General features: G+C 44.8%; 2 protein-coding genes across 2 annotated transcripts; one reads left to right on the forward strand and one right to left on the reverse strand.

The window, feature by feature from the left end:
* Window positions 1–3,783: 3,783 nt before the first annotated feature.
* LOC309572131 (natural killer cells antigen CD94-like) lies at window positions 3,784–11,397 on the forward strand (the record flags this gene model as incomplete). Its single annotated transcript, XM_082280167.1, has 7 exons — window positions 3,784–3,865; window positions 7,550–7,627; window positions 8,737–8,835; window positions 9,454–9,594; window positions 9,948–10,099; window positions 10,552–10,664; window positions 11,262–11,397. 7 exons carry the CDS (start codon window positions 3,784–3,786, stop codon window positions 11,395–11,397), a joined length of 801 nt encoding a protein of 266 aa, XP_082136293.1.
* A 2,192-nt stretch (window positions 11,398–13,589) lies between these two features.
* Window positions 13,590–19,524, reverse strand: LOC309572292 (C-type lectin domain family 2 member L-like). The gene is made up of 5 exons (XM_082280451.1): window positions 19,334–19,524; window positions 18,513–18,596; window positions 17,530–17,714; window positions 16,733–16,833; window positions 13,590–15,103 (listed from the first exon to the last, which is right to left on the reverse strand). Exons 1-5 carry the CDS (start codon window positions 19,392–19,394, stop codon window positions 14,986–14,988), a joined length of 549 nt encoding a protein of 182 aa, XP_082136577.1. The 5' UTR covers window positions 19,395–19,524; the 3' UTR covers window positions 13,590–14,985.
* Window positions 19,525–21,028: the final 1,504 nt, after the last annotated feature.

Here is a 21,028-nt window from a genome sequence, read left to right on the forward strand (position 1 = left end):
GATGAATCTGGATTCAGGTTTGACAGTTTGTGAAGCAACATTCGGCAAATCCATGAGGTATCAGCAATCAGCCTGCTGTCATGGTTAACCCCATTAGCAGCTCAGCCCCACAGAGCCACTCACTCCCTCACACCTGGGGGATGGGGAAGAGAACCAGAAGAGTAAGACTGAGAAAACTTGTGGGCTGAGATAACAACACTCTAATAGACAAAGCAAAAGCTGCACACACACAAAAAGCCAAAAGAAGGCTTTAACTCACAGCTTCCCCTGGGCAGCAGGTGCTCAGCCATCTCCAGGAGAGCAGGGCTCCATCACATGTAACTGTGACCTGGGAAACACCAGCACTCCAAACATCCCCCCTTCCCTCTTCCCCCAGCTTTGTACACTGAGCATGATGCCATATGGGAAATCCCTTTGGTCAATTGGGGTCAGCTGTCCCAGCTGTGTCCCCTCCCAACTCCTGTGCACCCTGCTGGCTGCTGGGATGAGGTGAGAAGCAGAAAAGATGCTGTGTAATCACTGCTCAGCAATAGCTAAAACATCCCTGTTATCTACACTGTTTCCAGCACAAATCCATGGTAGCTCCTGTGAATGAAATGAGCTCTGTCCCAGCCCAAACCCACACACCTACAGAAAACGGTGTTGTGCTGAGGGATAGAAGTGCTGAGCAGTCTTCCAGCCCCTGCCCCTGGCCTGCTGATGGGCTTGGGCAAGTCCTTTTATTTTTACCCTTCCAACTGCATCCTGGAATTGGTGTCCTTCTTTGCTATGTGCTCACAGACCCATAGTTTAAAATGATACCCAAAACCTCAGACTTTTCAGACATGAGGGTAAGAGACAGGAGCTCTACTAGACCTGAAGGAAGGCAGGCTATGTCTGTATGGCAGAATAGAGCACAACAGGGAAGGACTAAACAAATAGATAAATAAATTTCAGCCTGTGAGTTTAAATGTTTCAATGACATCTTTTTTCCTGCTGCAGTGTGGGATAACCACTCACAGACATTCATTTATGTCAATAGGTGTCTTTGTTTCAGCCCTAGCTCTGATCATGCCTTCTGGGTGCTGCTTTTGCACCTCATCATACAAACAGGCTCTGCTGTGACTCAGCAGAGGCTTAGAATTGAAATCTAAGCTGGAGATTTACTCATGGAACTCCCTCAGTTTAACCTGGAAGCCTCTGTGTTGCAGCTCAGCCTTTAGAAAGTGCATTTTGTTGTCAGACCAGCAGTTCAAGTTCTTTCAAATGTGCACTATGAGGCAGCTGGAGTCCTGGGCTGAGCTGCCTGTTCTGTGGCAGGAGGGGCTGAGTTCTGCTTTGCAGCCCACGTCGCTGTTTTCAGTCTGCCTTTGCCTCCACACGCAATGAAGGCAGTGCTGTCACACCCACAAGAAGGGGTGGCATCTGCAGTTGTCACCACTGTGCATAGCTGGGGCTGGTAACTGTGCAGGCACCAGAACATCACCAAGTGACATTACTCAGGCTTGGCAATTAGAAGGGGGGAGTCTGTGTGCACCCAGGAGCACGTCAGGATGGGGAGTGACATGAGCTCACATCCCTTTGCCTACCCCCACGGAGCCCCTGAAGCTCCAGGCTGCCAAGCTCTACATGATGTGCAGGGAAATCCTACACAACAGTCCCACCGTCTTTCCTTGCAGGTGCTGTGAGAGAGTCTGGACCCTCAGATATCTCCATGTTCTGCCAAAAAGTCTGAAAACTCCAGGCTAAAACACCACTCCCCCCTCCCCAGACATAGGGATGTTTGATACACAGCAAGCCCTGGTGCTTTATGGGCCTCAGCAGCAGTAGGGTTCTGTAAGCTCTGCATATTAATCCATATCTCCTGGGAGGAAAGAGGAGGCTGAGGCAAGGCTCTACCTGGAGAACCTGAAAGACACAAGGCAAGGGTGGGTCACACAATAAATGAAACTCAACCCAGATTACAGTTTGTGAAGAGGAAGCTGAGGGAGCTGGGGGGGAGGGGGGGGGGGGTTCAGCCTGGAGAAAAGGAGGCTCAGACAGGACCTTCTGGCTCTGCACAACTCCCTGACAGGAGGGGGCAGCCAGGGGAACTCAGGCTCTGCTCCCGGGCAACAAGGGACAGGAGGAGAGGAAACGGCCTCGAGATTGTACACGGTTACCTCTGGATGGTTGTGACTGCTTTAGGAGAGAAAAGACTGCTGAGGTGTGTGTGCAGTGATGGAAAGAGACTGAGAGTTTGGCCTTCTAGCTCTCCTTTATGGACTAAAGTTTAAAAAGAAACCCAAATAAGGAGTGCGGGGTTTGGTTCAGGGTTGGTTTCTGTTCTTTTTTTTTTTTTTTTTTTTTTCCATTTCAGAGTCTAAATATCCTGCTGTAAAGGATGCTGAGAAGTTCAGGGGAAAACTGATTCAGAGGACAAAGTTCTGTTTCATGTGAGGCCTGGTGATATGGCTGGTATGTAGGTGTCCGTGAAATAAACTTTATTCGGGCTCCAGTTCACAGTATCGATTTGTCATTTATTATCAGATAATAAACCCATAATGATTTAGATACGTTGCTTATAAATCATACTCGAGCAGCACTTCTGACTAATCTGTTCCATTACTATCAAAGGTTCTTCTTTTTTTTTTCCCCCTAAACCTTTCTGTTCCTGCACTTAATACCGTTACCAGCATTGAACATCAGAAGGGAAAACATCAGTAATATAAGTTTACCGCTCCAAACTTTTTTTCAGGTCCCTTTTAATGTAACAAATACCTGCAAAAGCCTGTATAAACATTATTTTCAACAGACCCATGTAGGTTTGCAGACGTTTTCTGTGTTGAACTTGGAGGGAATTTTCTAAGTGGGAATAAGGCACAAAACCAAGAGCGTAGTTCTTAGCAGGAAATGTCAAGCACAGGACTCCATGTCTGAGTGTTCTAAATGTATTTTTAGGTTTTAGAAGGTGTTTATGTTTCAATTAAAATCTGTGAGGCTTCCCCCTGGCCTGAAATAGAGGACAAAAACACTGTCATCAAACTATCCTGTAGCAAACACGTGGGTAATGAAAGAGGAGTTAAAGGTAATACAGGCAACTCAGGTTTTCCATCTGTGGAGTTGTTGGCTCAAGCAGGGAATAGTTCAAGCAATGTAGGAACAGCAGCTCCTTGTAACTACTGTTACAGTAAAGTATTGAAACATTCTTGTAAAAAAAATTGATCACATTTTTTTAAATTTTAGTTTTAGTTAGTGTTAAGGCATCCTCAATATCACCTAAATTTGACTGTTAAACCATTAAAGTACTTTGTGGGTGGAGCAGGTTAGAATTTGAGTTACCTTTTTGAAGCTGTGTGGTTGCAGTTACATTAACCCCAAAACATCTTATACTGATACATGTGCTTCTTGTTTCTCTTTCTTTCAGGTGGATTGGTTGTGCAAGATCATGCACAGGAGTACAAAACAGCCACAACACAAATTGTACTCTCTAGTCTCATGAGAACCAGCAAACCTTTCATACCTGTGTAAATCCATTTTTGGGCTTTGACCAACAAGGTTTTTTTCTATTAGTAAAAATGATGGGGTTTAATCTTCATTTTCTCCTGTATTCTGAAGGGCAAGAAGAGACAGAATGGTGGCTGAAAACACCATTGAAGCTGCTCTGAAAGAGGTAACTTAGTGACTTCCTTTGTTGTGTTTCTCAGCCTTCGTCAGAGCCATAGCACAGTGTGTAACTGCTCTGGAGGCAGGAAAAGCTGAGACAGGATGCAAATGACTGCATTAAAGCTGCTCTTTCCATAGCTCTGAGGGACAGGCTCTCAGATGGCTGGGGATGTCACCTATGCGGCCGTGGCGATGCTGCCGAGGGAAAGGCTGCACGCTCCCTCTGAGACATCAAACCCAGGTAAAACATCTTGAGCACGCACTGCTGGCTCTCTTGTGCTCTCTCTCTTTCTCTCTCACCTTTTGAATTGGGTAAAACTAGAAGAATGCTATAAAACGCTGTATGGGAAGGGTGAGAAGTTGGAAATAGTGGATGAGATCCTCACAGTACAAATCAGCCAAGCTGCTCCCAAATCAGAACAGCCGAGGAGCAGCAGCTCAGGTCTGGTCCCAGGATTTAAGTAACAGAACGAGAAAGAAAAAGTGTTTCTTGTTTGGATAAAGAGCATAATATTTCTTTTTAAATGACTCATGATCAAGACAATGCTCCACTGAATTACTACCTAGCCCACAAATCAGATAAATGTTTATGTTCATGGGAAAGGAGTAGTAAATTAATCAGTAAATCAGAAGACTAGTGGCAGTCAAAAGTGCAATCGCTGTCACTGAAGGAAGTACTGAATGACTCCTAAAAACTTCCTTCTCTTTCTCTTTAATTTTCCAGTGGTGATTTTCCAGAACCAAATTATCAATCTGTGATCACTTCACATATTTGTAAAAAAACCCCAAAGGATTAAGCCAGTATTAAGGGTGAGATGATTTAAACTAAATTTTCTGAAGAAGTAACATTTCTACTACTTGGAAAAAAAATGTAATTCATTCATGAAAGCTTTTGGACAAAATCCTGGATCACAGCTAATGTGAATGAGAGCTTCTCATTATGAGCAAATAGGAAATGCTTGTGGCATCAGACTAAGGGTATTTTCATGCTTTCGTTAGTAATTAATCCCTTAAGGAAACAACATTGTGTAATGAGCATTTTTAGATGTTCTACTTACAATGGAGATTAATAATGATGATGATGCTCTGAATCCATCCACTTAAATGACAGAAAATAATATCTTTTCTATATTTTTACAAGGCTGGTATCCAAAAGATAAAAGTGATTTCACTTTATTATATCTATGACATGAAATGCTACCTTAGACTGTGTGTTCATGCACCCATGGATGTTGTTTGCACTGCTGTAACCTGTGCAACACAAAGAAGGCTTGCCTGGAATTTTAGCCAGTATCCAAAGTGATAAAATTTATTTGTGAAGGGAGATGGACATCAAATCTTGATTAGAAGACATCCAAAACTATTCCTTGATCATGCTGCCTAAAGGAAAGGCTCAATTTTGGACAGGCCAGTTCCAATGAAATTTATCATTAACATCTGGATGGTTCTTATTAATTTTTTGTTGAACTGATTTTAACTCTTGATATTTTCCCACATGAAGCTACTGGCCATGGTAATTAAGTGATTTCTCTATGCTCTTTCGTCTTTAAATACTTAACTTCTCAAAAATGCTTGTCATTTTTGTGGATGTTCTTCTGTTCATACTCCAGTGCTTCCGTCTTCTTTAAAAAATGGGCACCAGAGATTCACACAGTATTTCTACGTGTCTTTGTTATGGTGTCTCACTTATACAGGGACCAAAATCTCTTAAATAATCTTTTCCTCTCTGTTTATAGCTCCCAGTGTCTCCCACTCCTATGTCTGATTATACTCAAATACGTTTTGTTTGATTGGGCTTGAACTTACAGGTGGACTTCAGCTGTCACTCAGGGGCTCTGAATAACAAGGACGAGGGGATTCTTGGATGCTCTGCCAGAGTGTGTTGAGGAGCATTTAGTAATGGCACTATCTGTGCACAGGCTTTGGTAGGTGCAGGTGCTATTACTGTGCCTGTGCTTCGAAACAGGTGTTCAAAAGTAGAAAAGGGTTCCCAAATCCCAGCAAGGATAAATACCACCTGGGAATCCATTTTCCAGCGAAAGATTCTGGCAGTTTTTGTGTCCTGGTTCCCTCACAGATAATTTGAGAGTTGCCTGATTATGAATCATGAGTGGCTACACAGAGCTTTCCTTGGGAGAAGAACAAACCAAGGAGAGTTCAAGTCCATCACCAAACTAACCCACAAGTAGTTGTAGCATGCTATTGGTTGTGCCCTTAACTTCTTGTTCCCCTCCTTAACCTTCTGAGCTGCTCCAGGTGTTGACCAGGTCCACCTGGAGCCTCTCCAGCTTCCCCCAGATCCCTGGATGGGCCACCCCACATCTGGACACAACATTCCCTCATGGACAACCCCCAAGGAGCACTCCCAGTCTGCACATTCACCAAGCAGAAGCTTCCAATAAGCAGAGATGTTTTTCTGCACCTGACAGCAGGCACAGAGAAGTGACATGAAATTTCAGTTTTAGTGACTGACAAAAATCTCCACCTCGTTGTTGAATTAGGTGAGGGTGTGAAAGCATCCGGCACAATGAAGATTATATGGTAGTTTAAAGTCCCCTGCTGACTTCTGAGGACTTCACATTCCAATAATCATGTGCCCATACACACTGTAATAGAAGGAATCATTTTGTTTAAATATTCAGGTTGCATGGATATTTTTTTTTTCTTACAGACTTAGAGATATTCTTTAAAGGAATGAATGTTAATTTGAGAGACAAATTATTTCACAACCCTAGCAGACTGTCTAAAGTACATATTTTAGAAGTGCCTCCATTTATAGGGCTAGTGGATCTAACAGTTTAAAAGTCCTGAGTGGTTTTGGAAAATTATTTGCATTCTAAGAAGAAAAACTTTTAGGGCACTTGATTTGAGTACAATTAAATGTAATTCGCAATTTTTCTGTAGTTCATTAAACTAATAAATTGAAGTAAAGCAAACAACCACTTTATTAGGTCAGATTCTCTAAAGCATAGACTGTCTCCCCTATATGAATAACCCTCATTTGCCAATCAGGTGCTCAGTGGTTTTTTTTACTGTAAAACCTCTCCAAACTTCAGCAATTCTCATATGAAATGCCTCATTTTAGCTTAATGAGACTCTCTTCTTCTGCCAAGTTTTTCCCTGATCAGTGAAATTTAATTCAACAGTTCTTTTTAAAAGCCCCAGTGGTCACAAACCAAGGCAGTAGCCCAGATGCTTATTCTTGGTACAGATGGATAAAATCTCTCCATTTATGGAACCAAAAGCAGTGTCCCAAAGGTCTAAACACCTTCCATAACACTAACCAGTAGCTCTGCAAAATACTCAGGTAAATGATACTGAAAACATGTTCAGAAAGAAACCACACACTTTTAACCCACACCGTGCGATTTTAATGCCATTTTTGGTTTTGTTTTGGCAACGTGCTTCTGGAAAAGGATGTCTTCAATCATCAGGTCCACTCCTCTGCTGCTACAGGCACCACCTGAAATATCCTGGGATAAACACTCACAAGTCAGGAATGGCCCCAGGAATTACCTTGCTGCAGCAGCATTTCTCTGAGTGCTGGTTTTCCTTTTGGCATCTCTCTGCCCTACAAAGCAGTCACGGCTCTGGTGCCCCTCCAGCCCCTGTGGTACCTTCTGAGATGGCTTAGCAACAGCTGAGATGCTTGCCATGGATAGTATCCAGGTCTTTCCCATCCTTCCACCTGTTTGCCTGCCTCCTGCTCCAGCCACGCAGCACCCAACAGTTCGAAGCTTATGGAGGAGGCTTTTCCTGCCTGACAGCAAAATCATCATCTTGCCTGTCATTGCCTAGGAAAAGGAAAATGCTGAACAAGCAGCCCTGGAAACACACACCCCTTTTCATACAGAGTCAGCCTTTATTGTTCCTCCCCTTGGTGATTTGCACAGCCACAAATGTCAGCGTTTCCCTCTCCCTACAGGAAACATGATCACATATGCTGAGCTGCATGTGAAGCCTCAGCCCCAAGGGAACAGCAGAGCAGAGACTTCCGCAGCTGGTACTGTGCAATTTTGTTTGGTTACTAATTATAGATGCAGTTTTTCCTATTGCCCAACAGTGAAACCCGTTATCAAGAGCCTTTACGTGCACTCTCTCAATGAAGGACTGATCTATCATTTCATCTGCTGCTTTTTTTCTGCTGCCTTCTCAGATTACACACTTTCCTTTAAAAAATAATATTGAGAGACGTTTTAAAAATAATTTCTAAAAATACCTTTGTGCCCTACATGGAAAATGTAGTAAAGCAAAATAAAATTCCATGGCTTTTTTACAAACCCTCCTGTAACTGTCTCTGAAGGAAGAGCCCCAGGGACACATTTGGCTTTGGAAGCAGGTAATGCCCAGGGCTCTATGTGCCATTAGTGCCCTGGCGATTGTCACCTTCCCTGCACCGAAGGACCTGCCTGCCAGGGAAAGGGAACATTACACCAGATAGCTCAGGCAGCCAGAGGATGGAGCAGTTGTTCATCTCATGCAGACAAGGTCCGGGAAACAGAGGTTGTAATGGTGCAAGTCTGTGTCTTGCGGAACTGGCACTTTAACCCCAAATTTCGTCAGGTTCTGCGGCTTCCTGAGTGTTTCACTCTGACACAGGGTGAATGCCAAACAGACGGAGATGCTTGGTTTGATGTACTTCCCTGTTCCAGGCGGTGTCAGTATGGGGCTTTTTTTCCTGTGCATTTAGGGGAGGTATCTGAGCTGTGGGACAGGCGTCTGATGCTTGGGAGCAGAGAGGAGGAACACCCCGCAGCCATCCCTGACACCACAGCTCGTCCCTGACAGACACCACAGCCATCCCCCAAACTTTCCCTGAATTGCTCTGAAAGGTCCTGCAGGGGGTGTGTGGGTGGGTGGGAGGAGGTGCTGCAGAAGAACAACTCAAAGGAGAAAAAGCAAATTCTTAGAAAATCACTTGCTCTATGTGACCAAATATTTTGATTTCACTTCCACGTATGCAAAATGAATGCAGATTTTTAATAAGTAAAATGCCATTGCACCCTTCTGACAGCAGACTGATTTTAGGCAGATGATTTCTCTGTCGTTTCCCCAGTGTTAATTTTAACAGTGCCGGGAACTTAAGCTGCTCTTCCTCCTGCCTCCTTCCAGGCTGCCGGCAGAAGTGCTCAGCCTGGTTCTACGTGGCACTGGTCCTGGGTGTCCTCATGCTCATCTTGCTGGGAGTCGTGGTCATACAAGCCAAGCAATGTGAGTAGATCCTACCTCCTGCTTCATCCCTTCATTGCAGACATGGTTAAACCTCTGAAAGAGCTGAGAGAAAATTTCCCCTGGTGTCTCACTAAAAGGTGTCAATTTATACAAAAATACAGGAAATGAAAGTCTGTGTACGAGGTCTTGGAGTGACAAGGCAAGGGGGAATGGTTTCACACTGACAGAGAGCAGGTTTAGATTGGATATGAGGAAGAAATTCTTCCCTGTGAGGGTGCTGAAGCCCTGACACAGGTTGCCCAGAGAAGCTGTGGCTGCCCCATCCCTGGAAGTGTCCAAGGCCAGGCTGGATGGGGCTTGGAGCAAGCTGGGGTAGTGGAAGGTGTCCCTGCCCATGGCAAGGGTTTGGAACCAGATGATCTTTAAGAACCTTTCCAAGCCAGGCCATTCCATGAACACCTTCTCAGCAGGGCTTTGCTCACTGAGCTTTACTCACTGAGTTTGCTCATAACTGTGTCTGTACCAGGCAACGTACACAGAGACATCCTCACATTCACAGTACAGCTCTGGGTACAAAGGCTGCATTTCCTTATCCTTCTTGTTAACCACGATCTCTCGATCTCTTTTTTTTTTTTTTTTTACTTTGGGCTGTTCAAGTTTCAAAGGGCAGAGCAGGAAAATCAGAAAGTTTGCTCCAGTATGGTCTGAACAGCAACAACAGTGACATTTCTTCAGAGAGGACCGTCTCAGCAGCGCTCCTGAAATGGCTCATGGAGGAGCTGTGTGAAGATGGACAGGGTGAGGCACATTAGTCCTTTCCAGCATGGAGGATGTTCTGTTGTCTCTGTTCTCATTTCTCCGACACCCTGCAGTTTATGGGAACTCACTGGTGCTAGCCAGGAAGTGTGATGTTCCTGCAGAGCAGTGATAACAGAAACTAACATTTTAATCATAATAGTCTTGCTCCTCTTTTGGTATAAAGTTTCCAGTACTTTTGTTACATTTTTTTCTGCCAGGAGCTGCTGTCAGAAATGCCATATATTGTAGATCCTCCACTTGTCCTGGAAAACACTTTCCCAATAATGGTTCATAAACAGGGGGAGGAATTCCATTCATGGTAGGAGCTAAAGGTTCCCCCTGTCCACCCACAGGGACAACATGCGAGCTGTGTCCCCCTGGGTGGCAGCTGCACGGGGGCAGATGTTACTTCTTCTCTGAGGAGACCAGGAGCTGGGAGGACAGCCGGAAAAACTGCCTGGCCAGGAAATCCCAGCTGCTTGTCACTGAGAATGAAATTGAGATGGTGAGTCTTGCAGCACAAGTGCAAGTGTGTCACAGGCCACAGGCAAACATTTCTCCAAGGGAAAACGGCCTGGATGTCAAGTGTACACATAGACAAGCAAGAGCCCCACCAGGCAGAGCATCTGACTTTCCCTGCACAGGAGCTGGGTTTGGGAATGTCAGCAGAGTAGAGCTGAAGAGGAGAAGCACAAGAGGTGCCAAGTGTGGAAGCCAGAGTAATTTTGAGTGGGAAGAGGAAATGCTGGGGACTTTCCACTGGTTTCCAGCATGTGGCTCTGGGAAGAGAGGAGCCTGGTCATGTATATGGGCTGATGTAAGGGGCTGCTCTGCCATGGCTGCATCACTGTCCTTGCTCTCCATGAGGGAACAAAAGCTGTGCATGAGGCAGGACAGTGAGCTGGGCACAGCAGGAAAGATCTTCTGTCAGGTAACATCCTTCTGATTGCTCCACAGGAATTTATAGACAACAAAGAGAAAGATACCAAATATATCTGGATTGGCTTGAACAGTGAAGTCATGGGGAAACAACGGAGTTCAGTGGAAGATCACAGAGTAAAAGAAAATAGGTGATGATTTGTGGGGGGAGGATATCTTTGGGAAAAGCAAAGCGTGGTACCTCTGCTTGGAAATACAACTCTGAATCTGAGCTAATTACCCAAAGCACAGATCTAACCCTGCAGCCTCAGGCACATATTCAGAGTCATTCCATGGCCAGTTCCAGGTCAACAGGTTCCTGCTGGGCACTTGTGGAAACTGTTTTCTGCCTCTAGGACCAACCACAGCCACAGCTCATGTATTTATTAATGCAGAGAATTCTGCTGAAATCCCTGCCAACAAACTCTCTCACTTTACAGACCATGTGCCTCTGTTAAAGGTGATGCCCGTCACATAGCATGGGCTGGGATCTGTGTAGCTTTCTTCAGCATTGTGGCTGCATGGGGAGGATCCTTATCCTTGTAACAATCCCAAGCATCCATCCCTCAGGAGCCAGCAGTCCCTGCTGGGGGTGCCCATCCCATCCCTGCACAGCTGCTGTGCTTCAAGGGGGTGATCGAGTGAACATCACGTGCCCCCCTTACTCGGAGCACCACCAGGATTTTTAACCAGTGCTGAGTTTAAAGCTGAGTTTAAAGCTGACAACTGCATTCCTTCTGGTCTCTCAGCAGGACAGCTCTAAAAGGAATCGAGGCTGACAAGAACTGTCCTGTTTACAGAAGGAAAAACGTGATCCAGGCAGACAACTGCCAGACGTTAAAGAAGTGGATCTGTAAGAAGAATGCAACTTTGCTGGTGCTCTGAGCTACATTTCCAGAACACAGGCAGAGCTTCTTGTCAGAAGACCCGTTTGCTCATAAACCAACTTGTGATGTAAACAAATTTTATCAGACTTGCAGGGAAATTTGCACTTTGCTGTGCTGTGCTCCCAAAGAAGTTAGAAGACAGGTCCTGCAATAGGGCTGCAAGCTGGCACATGTGGATTTGGGGGTGCTGAGCCTTCACACAGACAGACTGTGGCAGCAGCTGTCTCAGGAAAGGGCACAGGAGAAGAGATACTCCTGAGGAGGAGCACTGTGCACATGAACTGTGTGATATGCAGGAATTATGGCCCCTGTGGGGAATGAAGGCGATGCTGGGCCCACTGCTGTCACCCCTGCCTCAGGCAGCTGCTGAGCTGAGGACTTCTTATTTTGGTTTCAGGAGTTCTGTGTTTTCTGAAGTTTGTGGGTTTGGGGTTTTTTTTTCCCCCTGGGATCTAATTGTGACTCACAGAAGCCACGTGAGGGCTGGAAAAAAAAGCATTTATTGGACAATGTCTTATTCAAAGCTGCTGCACAGCTACTGGGTGTAGACAGCAGACCAGGCATGGAGTGACTTGTAACACTTGTGGTTAATGTGCTGATTGCTCCCATCCTCTTCTGATGCTGAACCTTGGAATCTGGAGGGATTAACTAGGGAAGGGGCTTGGACTGTAAGACAACATTGCAGTGCAAGGAAATAAAGCTGATAACCTTCCTCTCCACCTATATTTCGTCCCTCTACGTTTTAAGTTCTAATGTGGAACCACAGTTATGGTATGATGAGGTACCAAAGACTGATGAAATTAATGCCTGTGAGTGCACTCAGTAAATGCATTGCTTAGGCATTGAAGTGTCATGAATAAATGCTATTTCTGGGTCTGGAATACAAAAATGCTAAGAGCATTCTGACCTAGTGCCTTTGTTAGATTCAGATATTTGAAAAGAATGAAGAAATGTCATGAATTGAAGGTGCTACTCTAACAAAAATGGCAGAGAGTGGAATTTAAGTCCTTATAGCAATGAGAAAGAAAAACAAGTCTAACATGGCTTGAGATGTAGAGCCTTTAAGCTCATTTTTGCTGTGATACGCACAAATAAAGGCAGCTGCAGTTTCAGAGAGATGTTTTTTCACACTTGAACATGCCTGGGGAGGGTTAATGTCCAGCACTTTGGGGTTGCAGATTAAAAAGTGAAGTGTACCCTCAGAGACTTCCCTTCAAACAACAACAACAAAAAAAGTCCGAACACAGATTTACCCTGCAGAATGCAGCACCAGCAGCTCAAGACTCATATGAGAAACTGCTGTTATGTAAGAGGAAACAAAAACAACAAAAATCCCCCAAACTCAGCACAGCACGTGAGGGGAGGAGGATTGATTTGTTCACTCTAGACAAAGAAGCAAAGAAAAGGAAGGAGTCTGAAATGAGTAAAATAACCATCTATACCCATAAAATACATGCTTTATAGAGAGATAAGTTCTCACTGCTGAGAAATTCTAACTTCAGCATCACTTACTCACAGCACACCCTTCCCCATGCAGTGGAGTTGACAATTGCTGGTTTTATGGCAGATCTTTCTTGATTCATGCTGAATTTAACAAGAAAAGCAAACTCGCATGCTGCTTCTCTCAAATTAGTTGCGGTGTTAAGGTTTTAACAATATTCATGAAACATCTGCTATTTGGGCCTTCTCGCTATTATTCATGTAATTAAACAAGTTTTTTGCAGGGCCCTACTGAAGCTCTTACCTACAATTTAGGCAGTCACTGATTTAAAAAGAAAGAAGAAAAAGAAATTACCATTGCAGTACTTTATCAAACCCCACTCTGGGTAAAGCACGTTGGCAGAGTTTGCAGCTTGACCCTTCTTTTCTTAACATCACAGAAGAAGATGTTCCTTGCATCCCTGAGGAGTCAGATTCCCAAAGAGCTTTCACTGTAATCTTTTGTTAAAAGTCTGACATATTATGAAGTGTTAGAAAGAGAAATGCATTATTTTTTTGATCAAATGTCCTGTTTCATGTCAGCCCTAATGTTATAATTAAAGATTTTTTTCATATTCAAAACCTGAATATTTTACTTCAGATTTTTTTCACCCAAATGGTACCTGAGATGAAAAATACTTTTAGTGTCCCAATATTAAGATACAAACCACTGTAATTCAAGGGCTCTGTAAAGATATTTATTGGGTATCTTTCAGGACTATTGCACATACCGTATCCTTCAGAACCGGGTTAATTTAAAAACATTGCAGAATAACACCTCCCCCCAACATATAAATTAATACATAGTTAGGCTTTTAATACTGTAGAGTGCTGTTACTGTGCCTATAAAGAATACAAGCAATTAAGAAAAAGTGCAATCCAGCAAAATTAGTGATTATGTTTAAATAAACAGCTGAAAGTCACAAGCTGCTGACAATATCCACGTGCATGGTCCTTCTACAGTCAAGTCCTTCTGTCACAGAAGATAATGAAGGTGAATTTCCTATTCTTCCTTCTCTAGAAACTTGATAGGTATATTCCTTCCAGGAAAATTTGCTTCCTCTGGGTCAAATGACACTTTTAATCTTTGGCTAACCTGCTAGACATGAGTGGGACACAGACAATCAGAGGGATTGTGCCCTAATTCTGTTCAGGCTCGCAGCAATTCAACTGTGCTGGAGTTGCACTGAAAATGTCACCCACACAAGGAAACACTGATTGTCCATCTGGAAATGTCCCCCTTGCTCAGAAGCCTCACACTGTGACAGGCACAGGGCACGAGGAAAACACAGAGAAACATCCCTTGCTGATAATTCTCTCATTCCCTTCTCCTGATTTTGCCTCCTTGCACTGAGGACTATTTCTGCCTTTACACATTAATGTCTGCAGCTTCACTACCACTCCTACAGTTCCAACTCTTCTCCCCACATCAGTGCAAATGCGCAGGTAAATAAATATTCTTATCTACTGTGACCATTTTTTGGCTAAAGAAAGTGCCGTGAGGATAACTTCAGGTGCAGTGCAGCTACATAGCTTGACAGCATTATAACTGGGATTTAACAAGATTAATGTAACATAACATTAACAAAACATGGAATACAATGCAGGGTGCATCCCATCAAATGGGGAGAGAGGAATTTGCTGTGATCCTGTCTAAAACAACAGTGTTCACTTCTGCATTACCCTGTATCCATGAGGCACTGGCAGTCCTCCAAACAGACCCACTTCACTACTCATCCCTGCACACAGAGCCTGGTTAAAGGAAAAGCAAAACAAAAACCCGCAAGTGCACATCCAAAACCGAAAGGAAGAGCAGCTGCTCCAACAAGAGAAGAGTAAATGCTGATGACACAACAAAGAGAAACTACAGGCTGGGCAGTAGCTAGAAAAATGGGGCAAGGAAATGACTTATCAAGATGCTGAAGAGAGCCTTTTAAATGGTATCTTTAGAAATCAGAGGCTTCTTCTGGAGAATTCTGGCTACCAGAAAAGTCATTCACTTCAAGGTAGGAGCTGGGACACATTCCCAGGTCCCAAAGTATAGACACAGCCTCTCTAGGCATCATATCAGAGCTCTGAGTGTCAGGCGTGGTGGCTTTCCCCACCCTTATTGTGCTGAGTTGATATTCAAGCTACAGACCCACTTCCTGGTTAAGTAACATCCTGAGGCTGAGACTCCTTTGGACTCCAGATAGGCACAGTTTCCAGAGCCTTTTACTTCAAACCTGTCAGGGAGAAGGGAAGACAGGATTACTTGGACACCCATAATCAAATACTGCAATAGAGCAAAGGCAGCAATGGGCAGCTCAGGTTCTCTTTGAATAAAGCCTGATTTACCACAGGCAAGGTACCACAGAAGGATGATGTTTTGTGCCTTGAAGAGAACACCATGGAGATTGTCTTTTCTTAACGGGATCTTGTGCCCAGAATACAAAGTCCAGGACTTGTAGTACTCCTGTATCCTGTTTAGTGGTCACTAAATACAACCTTAGATTAGAGACTGAAACTCAGGTTTGCCCTTCTCAGGCATGCTGTGCCATCGAGATGAGCACCACCACCATCCATTTCCACATCCTCCTATACAGCTAAAAGGTTCCAGCAGAAGCTGTGAACCAACTGCATCTCTCATTTCTCCCTTCCTCAGAACCCAACAGGCACCATGGTTAAGGGGGTGGGGGAAACAGGAGGCAAACCTCAGTTTCCACACCGTAGGTGTAAGAAGTAGATGTAAGAAGTTAAGGGACTCCTTCAGCAACTCTGTTTTCAAACAAAGTGCTATAAAGTTCTGTGGATAGGCTGAGCAAACTGGAATGGTCTCTGGAAAAGCCAAGGAGCAGATCCCCACCAGTGTCATAACACCTGAGCTTAGACATCAAGGTGTTTGCCCCTCGCTTCAGGAGGGGCAGTTTGAGGCAAGCAGAGAGGCAGAAGTCTAAGAATGGGAAGAACCTCACTGAAAATGAAAGCATCAGTGGATGTTTGTGTTGCAGACAGGATAAAAGAGTGGGAAGGGCTGCAGTATCTGAGATACCCACGTGCTCCTCACCTCTCACATTAAATGCGTTTGTCAGATCAAGACCTCAGGGCTCGGGGATGAAGTGAATATAGTCACACATCACCAGTAATGTCACAGACTTAAAAGTATTTAAATTTTCCACTTTTTAAGGTAATTTCAGACTTGTGAAATCTCAGTGCTTCTTCCTATCACTGGTAGATCTGCCAACTCCTGCCAGCAGCTGCTCCAGGACAAGCTGCAGCAGCCTCTGAGGAGATGGGACAGCTGCCAGGGAGAGGAACAAACTGCCCCACACCTGGCACTGGTGGCACAGAACACAGGACCCTGGCCACAGAGCAGCTCATGCAACATAAAATCACAGCTTCCTTTCCCTCAAGCAGCCTCTTTCGGAGTAACATTCTATAAAAATGAAAACATGTCTTAGCAGTCTCCCAAATCGCTTTGCTATGAACCTCACACAGGTTACATGCAGGTTGACACTTTTACAAAATATATTCTATAATGAGGAATTTGTGTTACTGTAATCTTCCCTTCCTCCCCTCATTGCTTTGGTATCTTGGTGTCTCTTGGTTAAACTTCTACTTTCTCTCCTGTTTGTTACCATGAGCCTGCCTTGTGTTGCTTCTCAACATTACAAATTTATCCCCTAACTTTCATTTGCCACAGTTTTAACAATGCCATGTGAAATCTTCATTGCATTCCATACCCTCTCCATAATCATCCCTTCAACATAATTACAGATATTTCCTACAAGTCACTGTCCATTTCTGTATTATTTATCTTGTCTTATTCCCCTACAATCGAGTATCATCAGAAAAATCCCTCCACATCAACTTACAGTTCATTGTCTAATGCTTTTCCATTTACCCAAAAGAACTCTTCATTTCTTTTATAGAGTCCGATCCATGGGTCTTGCTTTGTTATTCTCATCATAAAGCTCTGTAGGAATAAACCCACACGAGAAAAGAAGTTCGGCATGTTCAGTCCAGCTATCAAAATACAAAGCCCTTGATCCAGGGCAAAAGCAAAAGTGAAAGGACAATCTAGCCTTTCCTGCAGATGAAACAATATTAAAACCTAAATATACAGAGGCTGGTGACTGGGATAGGGTTGACTGACGTAGGGAGAGGCCATTCTAAAATATCAAGGTCTGCTATCAAGGTCTGGAACTGATACAGAAGAATATATTCTCCTAGGCCTTTGTGCAGAGTGGAATCTTTCCTAATATTGTGGTATAATATAGAAAAAAAATGCTCCAAGCTGCACTTTGGGTAACTCTCTCCTAACTCCAAAGGTCACAATTAACATATTTACCAACTTGTGTGTAATTAACCTATCTCAATACGAGAAAACAGTTGTTTAATTAAAGATAAATGAGATGCAACAGTGTTTACCCTGACAGATACCTTTAATATGAGTACTTATAGCTGTGAGAAGCACCAAATTTAACTCAGACAAATCTCCTTGGACATTTTCTGATGATGTTTTCAGGGAGCAGAGGAATGAAGTTTTCTGCAGGCTGTGACTCATTGTGGTTTTACATCAGCTTCCTAACTGCTCAGCTGAGGAGGCTGGAGGAACGGTTCCCTGGAAGTGAACTGTGGGGAAAACAGGATCCCCCTTTGGTTCCCTTACCAGTTCCTGATGATTTTCGATGACCAGGAGGGAAGCGCTGTGGGAGGAGCAGTGGCTCTGGCTGAAGTTCCAGGAGGCTTCGTCCTCTGAGAGGAAGTAACACTTCCTCTGGAAGTACAGCCAGCCTGTTGGACACAGGTCCAGGGGAGGACACTCAGGAGAGTCTTTGGCCGGAGAAGAGTTTACTGGGAAAAGACAAAAAACAATCTATCCATTTCTTCCAGCTGGAAAATGGTTTAGTTTGCTTTCTGACTGCATCATCTAAAATAATCTCAGTCTAGCCACAGCACTGTTACTTCTGCCCAGCAGAAATAATTACTGTAAACTAAAGGTATATTCTGGATCCTGCACCCTTCTGCCTCTTGACATATCCTTAACTGGATGGCCAGGGACAGGTTGGTAGAAGTAGCTGAGAAGGTGATAATAAAGTATCCCCCAAAAACTCTTCTACAGCTTAAAAATTCCAACAACTGCAGTTTTTGCATATGTCACTTCCTCACAGCTGAATTAATAACTTTGTTTATTATAGTGTCATTTTGAAGGACTGCAGATTGATAGGATAATCTCCCAGATGTTAATTGTTTTCTTGAACTTGGATTAAGACCGACAGTGATGTTACAAACTTGATACCAAAAGTACACTAAGGCTAAACTGAGCCCTCCCTAACCCCACTGCAGTGCATGGAGTTGTTTCTCCAGCGCTGGCCCACAATTTCAAACAACACAGAGTCACAGAGTGGCTTGGGTTGAGAGTGACTTTAAAGATCATTTTGTTCCACCCTGCTGCCATGGGCAGGGACAGACTCCACCAGATCAGTTTGCTCAGAGCCCCATCCAGCCTGGCCTTGGACACTGCCAGGGATGGGGCAGACACAGCTTCTCTGGGCAGCCTGTGCCAGGACCTCACTGCCCTCTGAGTATAGAACCCAAAACTCTGGTAATTTCTGTTGCTAATTATATTTTCTTTTAGAATTCCTTGCTTACCAAACTGAATACATGAAATCAAAATGACTGCAGCTGTAAGGACTCCAGCGACAGCTCGCCACAGCCAGATGTTTGAGAACAGACCTGAAAAAATAGACGTCAGGAATTAAAAAAAACAAAACAAAAACAAAAACAACAAATCAGAACCAACTGATAAGGGAGTAGAGTCCAGGACCCACAAAGCTGTTCAAGAAAAAAAAAGTAGCTCTCTGTGGAGAGCAAACTGGGAGCAGAGACATTTAGCTTATCTTCACAAAGCTACTCAGCTAACAAGAACTCTGAGTTATTGTAAATTTTAGTTACATCATCCAGAATTTAAAGTGATCAAAAGAGAAATAAATGAGCATGGAAAAAATGACAATGGACAGTGACTTTGATATTGACCTGGTGCCTAAACGTGGCATGGATAAGAGAAATAAGAAAAGCCATCAGCTCTGGAGCCCAAAACTTCTCCTGAGAAACATCCAGCCTTATCCCACAGCCACAGCTTTTCAGAGTCTCCTTTTGTTCCCCTGTCCCTTCCAAGCCTTTGGAAGCACACACTGCCCTGCCACTGCCCTGTTTGTATCCGGCTGTTCGGGCGGTAGCGGGCACGAAGTGTCCCGAGAGGCTCCAAAGGACACTCCCGTCTCCTGGCAGTCGCTCCGCTGCCAGCACGGGGGGTTTCCAGGGGCGCGGCGGCTCCCGGCCGGCATCCCCGGCTCCCCATACCACGGGATGCGCTCCCGGGCCCGCACCGCCGCTCAGCCCCGCGCTCCGGAGAGGAGTCCCGGCTGCTCCCCGCATCCCAGCGCGGCCCCTCGGTGTCCCCCGCCCGTCACCTCTGCTGTGGGCGGTGCCGCGCCCCGCGGAGCCCCCGCGCTCGCCGCCGCCGCTCCCCATGGGCGCGGAGCTCCCGGGGCTGCACCGCCCGGCCGCGCTGAGGCCGCTTCCGCCGCTGCCGGCCCCGAGATGCGCCGGCCCCTCGGGGGCACGGCCACGGAGGGGGCGTTCGGTGCCGAGCGGGGCTTTGGGCCGGGAACAGTCACTCCACAGCTGCGGAGAAATAGGAAATGGGGAGGTTTTCAAGAAGTCGGCCTCTACAATATCTCGCTGGGATCGTCTGGAAAATTCCAGGAACTAACACAAAGGCAGAAGGCTCTGGTTTGGTTTGGTTTTGTCTGGTCGGGTTTTTTTTGTTTGTTTTGGGTTTGTTTGTTTGTTGTGGAGTTGGTTTTTTTTTTAATCTTATTTATTTCATACTTATTTATTTTCTTCTTTTGTATGGAGGAGGAGAGTAAAATCAAGTATTTAAATGTTGATTACTTAAAACTCTTCGGAAAACCTGGCCAGTGATTTGCTTTACCTAGAAGAGCATAAAGCCTCATGATGCTGGCTTGCCAGCGGTGGGGATGAAGGTGCAATAGAAATTTGAGCACTGCTTGGAAGACAGAGCCATACATACCATACATTGCATCTGGTGGTTTTGCACAGTAACTGCTGCACTTACAACAGATCTGGGCTGTGTTGCGTGTTCAAACAGCCTGAGGAACACAGCTCTCTCCAAGTCACCGTGTGGGCTCTGTGTGAGGCTGGGGAGGAATTCAGCAGTGGTTTATCCGAAATAAGCATCCTTCTGCACCTGGGGAGGAAACCTCAAACAGAAAACCATGGGAATGGGGGGTTACGCTTTAAGCTTTCACTCCAGTCTTCAATTACTTTCATTGTCAAGGACTCTGAGCAGTGGTGAGTCGCTGAAAATATTTCCAGGTGTTTATATTTACAGCTTATAAAGAGCCATATAAACTTTATACTTCCATAAATATATTTCAAATTGCAGCTGATTTTAGCCTTTGCCTGCAGCAGGAGGTCATTTAAGCAGTGAATTGGGAGAGCTGGACTGGTCAAAATTCCCAGGAAGGCATTGGGGAAGAAAAGGAAAGACAAAAGGGTGAAGAAGAATCTGAATGGTTTTGGCTTAAGGCATGGTGGCTTCAGGGGAGTTAGGGAACTGAGGATTCCCAGGAGATGGAAGAAGTGATGGGTCCAGAGAGCACAAGCTGGAGACTTTTCCAGAGGTTTTGCAAGACATGAATCCAGAGGGGCAGAGGATGAGAGTGGGATGTGGAATTAGGGCAGCAGGGAGGTTCAGTACCTGTTTCATGCAGAGCATGTTTTACATACGAGGAGACAATGGAACATGAGTGTGTGCACAGCCGGTATTCTGAGAACAGCTTATTCAGCATTCATTCACTCTGCAGGGGTGGCTTGAGCTCCTGCCATTCAGTCCTGCCTCTCACTGAGGTCAAAAGTAGCACTGTGGCTTTTAACCACAGAGCATTCACAAGTGAGCACTCTCTTCATGCTCACCCATGAGTACAGAAGGTAATTCTGACAGCTGCAGGAGATTCTCCAGGCTAGCAAAAAGCCCTGAGAAACCCTGTCACACGGCTGTGAATCATCTGATCCTCCAAAACTACTGTTATAAACCCCAGATGCTTGTAACTGAGATACTCACCTTCACTTTCCCTGATGTG

This window comes from Coloeus monedula (assembly GCF_965178545.1).
Source record: "Coloeus monedula genome assembly, chromosome: 4".
Taxonomy (NCBI): Eukaryota; Metazoa; Chordata; class Aves; order Passeriformes; family Corvidae; genus Coloeus; species Coloeus monedula.